At 37.6% G+C, this 5,594-nt stretch overlaps 1 protein-coding gene across 1 annotated transcript; it reads right to left on the bottom strand.

Annotated features, from left to right (window-relative positions):
* Window positions 1-3,038: 3,038 nt before the first annotated feature.
* On the bottom strand, window positions 3,039-3,861 carry LOC113922655 (trafficking protein particle complex subunit 2-like). Its single transcript, XM_027594814.2, has one exon. It carries the CDS (start codon window positions 3,781-3,783, stop codon window positions 3,361-3,363), a length of 423 nt encoding a protein of 140 aa, XP_027450615.1. The 5' UTR covers window positions 3,784-3,861; the 3' UTR covers window positions 3,039-3,360.
* Between the last annotated feature and the right edge of the window lie 1,733 nt (window positions 3,862-5,594).

Raw genomic sequence — 5,594 nt, 5'->3', positions numbered from 1 at the left:
ATATCATCCTCAATGGGGAGAAGCTGAGAGCCTTCCCTTTAAGATCAGGAACGTGTCAAGGAAGCCCACTCTCACCACTATTGTTCATCATAGTACTAGAAGTCCTAGCAACAGCAATCAGACAACAAAAAGAAATAAAATGTATTCAAATTGGCAAAGAAGTCAAACTCTCTCTTTTCACAGATGACATGATACTTTATGTGAAAAACCTAAAAGACTCCACCCCCAAATTACTAGAACTCATACAGCAATTCAGTAATGTGGCAGGATACAAAATCCATGCACAGAAATCGGTTGCTTTCTTATACACTAACAATGCATCTGTAGAAAGAGAAAGAAACGATTCCATTTACAATAGCACCAATAACCATAAGATACCTTGGAATAAACTTAACCAAAGTGGTGAAGGATCTATACTCTAGGAACTACAGAACACTCATGAAATAAATTGACGAAGACACAAAGAGATAGAAAAACAATCCATGCTCATGGATTGGAAGAATAAACATTGTTAAAATGTCTATGCTACCCAGAGCAATCTATACCTTCAATGCCATCCTGATCAAAATTCCAATGACGTTTTTCAAAGTGCTGGAACAAACAATCCTAAAATTTGTATGGAATCAGAAAAGACCCCGAATCACCAAGGAAATGTTGAAAAAGAAAAACAAAGCTGGGGGCATCACGTTGCCCGATTTCAAGTTATATTACAAAGCCGTGATCACCAAGACAGCATGGTACCAGCACTAAAACAGACATACAGACCAATGGAACAGAATAGAGAGCCCAGATATGGGCCCTCAACTCTATGGTCAAATAATCTTCAACAAAGCAGGAAAAAATACGCAATGGAAAAAAGACAGTCTCTTCAACAAATGGTGGTGGGAAAATTGGACAGCCACACACAGAAGAATGAAACTCAACCATTCTCTAACACCATACACAAAAATAAACTCAAAATGGATGAAAGACCTCAATGTGAGACAGGAATCCATCAAAATCCTAGAGAAGAACATAGGCAATAACCTCTTTGACATCGGCCACAGCAACTTCTTTCAAGATACATCTCCAAAAGCTAGTGAAACAAAAGCAAAAATGAACTTTTGGGACTTCATCAAGATAAAAAACTTCTGCACAGCAAAGGAAACAGTCAACAAAACAAAGAGGCAACCCACAGAATGGGAGAAGATATTTGCAAATGACACTACAGATAAAGGGCTGGTATCCAAGATCTATAAAGAACTTCTCAAACTCATGACCCAAAAAACAAATAATCAATCAAGAAATGGGCAGAAGACATGAACAGATACTTCTCTGAAGAAGACATACAAATAGCTAACAGACACATGAAAATATGTTCATCATCATTAGCCATCAGGGAAATTCAAATCAAAACCACATTGAGATACCACCTTACACCAGTTAGAATGGCAAAAATTGACAGGGCAAGAAACAACAAATGTTGGAGAGGTTGTGGAGAAAGGGGAACTCTCTTACACCATTGATGGGAATGCAAGTTGGTACAGCCACTTTGGAAAACAGTGTGGAGGTGCCTCAAAAAATTAAAAATAGAGCTACCCTATGACCCAGCAATTGCACTCCTGGGTATTTACCCCAAAGACACAGATGTAGTGAAAAGAAGGGCCGTATGCACCCCAATGTTCATAGCAGCAATGTCCACAAGAGCCAAACTGTGGAAAGAGCTGAGATGCCCTTCAACAGATGAATGGATAAAGAAGATGTGGTCCATATATACAATGGAATATTACTCAGCCATCAGAAAGGATAAATACCCCAGGATGGGACTGGAGGAGATTATGCTAAGTGAAATAAGTCAAACAGAGAAAGTCAATTATCATATGGTTTCACTTATTTATGGAACATAAGGAATAACATGGAACATTAGGAGAAGGAAGGGAAAAATGAAGGGGGGGAAATCGGAGGGAGAGATGAACCATGAGAGACTATGGACTCCGAGAAACAAACTGAGGGTTTTAGAGGGGAGGGGGGTGGGGGGATGGGTTAGCCCAGTGATGGATATTAAGGAGGGCATGTACTGCATGGAGCACTGGGTATTATATGAAAACAATGAATCGTGGATCACTACATCAAAAATTAATGATGTATGGTGACTAACATAACATAATAAAATAAAATAAAATAATAAAATAAAATTGTATAATGTGAAAAAAAAGAATGACTTTGTGGGGGTGGAGGGTGGAATAGAAGTTATAGTTCAATATATATGAACTATATATGCTGAATACACATGAATATATCTATATATGAATATTAGAAAAAATGAAGGGTTTTATATAATAATATATCTTCATCAAAAAATTGTCATTTGATAATTTTTTTGGACAAACATCTTTATTTAAGAAATCCAATAAATAGATGGGGTTAAAAATTTATGGTAGCAACTTCACACAAGGGTATGAGACCAAACTTAGAACTACTTGCTCAAGTTATTCAGGACAGAACAAAATTAAATGCTCACAATGAGCACAGAAAATATTTGGTTATAGTACTTGTTTTTAAACAGACATTTACTAGTTTACAGTAAGATCCCACTTGTTACAGACCACTCCCCACCCCCTTGGTGTGCAGCCTAAAAAAGCTAAGAATGCAAATGCTAATGTAATATAAACTTTTCTTTGTTTACAATTCCAGAATTATAACTTTTTACTGGTATAACTACCAGCAGGTTCACTTACTTTGGTTTACTGTCAGAGGGAAAGGCAATATAAGAACATAACCTGTCACTTTGGTCCCAGCCTCCCATTTTACAAACATGGATCCAGGATTCTGGATTTATAGCGGCATCACTTTGACAGAGGCAGGCCTGTGGCATTTGGCACTGCAAATGCTGTTTGCTCCGGCTTCTTGGGGAGTGCTATGTATACTGCCTATATGGTTTTATAACAATATCTCTAGATGTGCAGAAGCCCATGTACATGCTATCAACTTCAGTCAATACTACAGAAACTTCCAGTTTTCAATCTGTCTACCAAAATCTTGACAATGACGTTTGGTTCTGAATTGTGACATCAAGATCAAGCTATCTGAATGAGTAAAGTCAAAAGCTCATTCTTAATTTTTAGAAGAAAGATATGGTTATATATTCTAAGGTTATAGAGAGTTTATAAATAACACTGTTCACAAGCAAATATTGACCTGTTGATAATCATAAGAAACTCAATGTACTGTTTTGAAATAATAAGGAATTTCATTAGGTTTAGATAAATTTAGACTACAAGTAAAACTTTTCCAGGCTATTTAGTCAAGTTACTTACAACATACACATTCCTGAGAATACCCCATTGTAGTGACATTGTTTATTTCCAAATTTTTCCACATTCAACTTAAAAGGTGTTTCTTTCCAAGAAACTGAACTTTTCTGTCAAATGCGCTTGATCGAATAGGAGAATTGGGTTCATAAAATGGATTCATTGCAAACTTTATGTATAAATCATAGACATCAGTAAAGAAGTTCTTTATTCCATCTCCTTGCCTTATGTCATGAAGCATAATAAATCTCATATGACCTGCAGTAATAAACGCTGAAACAAACCACTCATTGAACTTGTCCACAGTTTTCAAGTACATGTTGTTGGACAGCCACATGTTCTCATCTACAAGGTCAAGAGCAGCATGAGCTATGAACTGGTTCAGATGACGATGATCATCTTTGGATTCTGCTTTCCCAGCTGGCAAAAATTCCATTTCAAAAACTGGATTATCATGGTGGCCCACAATTACAAAGTAGAAGCTTCCAGACATTGTCTTCAATATATAGCTCCTGCAGGGAGCTGCCGACAGTGGACACAGCCAGTCACTTCCCTCTGCAGACTGGCGCTTGGCAGCCTCTGTCCTTGATAATATTTTTTAAACTAGATAATTACAGATTTTTTGAGGATTGAATTGTAGCATGAGAAATTAAAGTTAACCAAAGTTCAATAATTTTAGAGGATTTAGAGTTCCCACTATTCTCAATCCATATGATGTGTTTTGTAGGAAGTAACAGAAGTTACCCCCCAAAATCATTCTCTAATCTTAGTATATAGTTGGAGAGGAATATTTTAAAAGAAACATAGACAATTTTCATATAAGGCTAAAAATAAATTTCACCTTAAAAATTGTGAAATATGGGGCGCCTGGGTGGCTCAGGCATTAAGCATCTGCCTTCAGCTCAGGTCATGATCCCAGGGTCCTGGGATTGAGCCCTGCATCGGGCTCCCTACTCAGCAGGAAGCCTGCTTCTCCCCCTCCTCTCCCCCTGCTTGTGTTCCCTCTTGCTGTCTCTCTCTCTGTCAAATAAATAAATAAATAAAATCTTTTAAAAAAATAATAAAAAAAACAAAAAGTGTAAAATATGTATTAGATAGAGAGCACATTTTATGTGTCACATATGTGTTAAGTGTTTTGTGTACTTTGGAGGAGTCCTTAGGTATTTCACTACAGAACTGCAATCTGAGAACAGTATGTAGACTAGTCCAGGGTATGAAAATGAGAGAAGTGAGATTAAGTTGAGAAGGGAGATTGGAGCCACACTGTAGCCGACCTCAGAAGCTAGAATGCTAAAAGAAGGTATTTATTTTACAAGTCTATAAGGAGCCATCAGAAGTTTTTAGCCAGGGGTACCTGGGGGACTCAATTGGTTAAGCATCTAACTCTTGGTTTTGGCTCAGACCATGATCTCATAGGTTGTGAGATCAAGTCCCAAGTCGGGCTCCGTGCTCAGCAGGGAATCTGCTTGAAGATTCTCTCCCTCTGCCTCTCACCTGTGCTCTCTCTCTCAAATAAATAAATAAATACTTTTAAAAACAAGTTTTCAACCAAGGCAATGATGAGATAAAAATTAGGCTTTAGAAGAATTATTCTACCTGTGGTATAAGGAATTGATTGAATCAGGGAGAGGTGTGAGTCAGAGTTTTCTGGAAAAGCCCAAGTATGCTAGCTTAAAGATAACAAAGTCCTGGAGTAGTATTGTAGAATAACCAGAAAAGGAAGGGGTTGAAGTGAAGAAGAAGATACAGGATTTTGTGGTTGATTGGATGCCAAGTGATGGAATGGAAGGAATCAAAATGACTCCTGAGTTTTAAGCTCAAATAATTGAAAGAATAGTTTGGTTCTCAACAGGAGGAAGCCAGTTCAGATGAGAAACTGGTTTCAGGGGCAAGATGATATAATTTGTTTCGTGCATATTGAATTTGAATGTCTGATAGATCTGCCGTGATACTATTTGGCTGAGGGAATCCTGGGTCCATACTTTACAAGAGGTGTCTGGACGGGAGCTACAAGTTTGAGGGTCATCTACTTGACATTACAGTGGACACTGGAGATGGTAGAAAGTACCAGGGAAAGGGCAGAGAGAAATGAAAGGGAAGAGAAAGAGCTGCTAATAAAGAAAGGAATTTCAGAGTGTTGAATTTGAAGGAAGGAGAACATTTCCAAGAGCTTGAGAGTTAAATATGTCAGCAATTGTAGGAAACTTGAAAAACTGATAAAGGGCCTTAAGGACTGATAATTACAAAGTCTTAGTGACTTGTAGGATTATGGTGGTAGAAGTTAGACTGCAAAATAGTAAGTAA

The sequence above is a fragment of the Zalophus californianus genome, chromosome 9 (genome assembly GCF_009762305.2).
Source record: "Zalophus californianus isolate mZalCal1 chromosome 9, mZalCal1.pri.v2, whole genome shotgun sequence".
In the NCBI taxonomy this organism is placed as follows: Eukaryota; Metazoa; Chordata; class Mammalia; order Carnivora; family Otariidae; genus Zalophus; species Zalophus californianus.
This window is presented reverse-complemented; position numbering and strand designations above follow the sequence as displayed.

Excerpts from the sequence above, each read along its gene's own strand:
- LOC113922655 (XM_027594814.2), bottom strand. The coding sequence starts at position 3,783 with ATGTCTGGAAGCTTCTACTTTGTAATTGTGGGCCACCATGATAATCCA.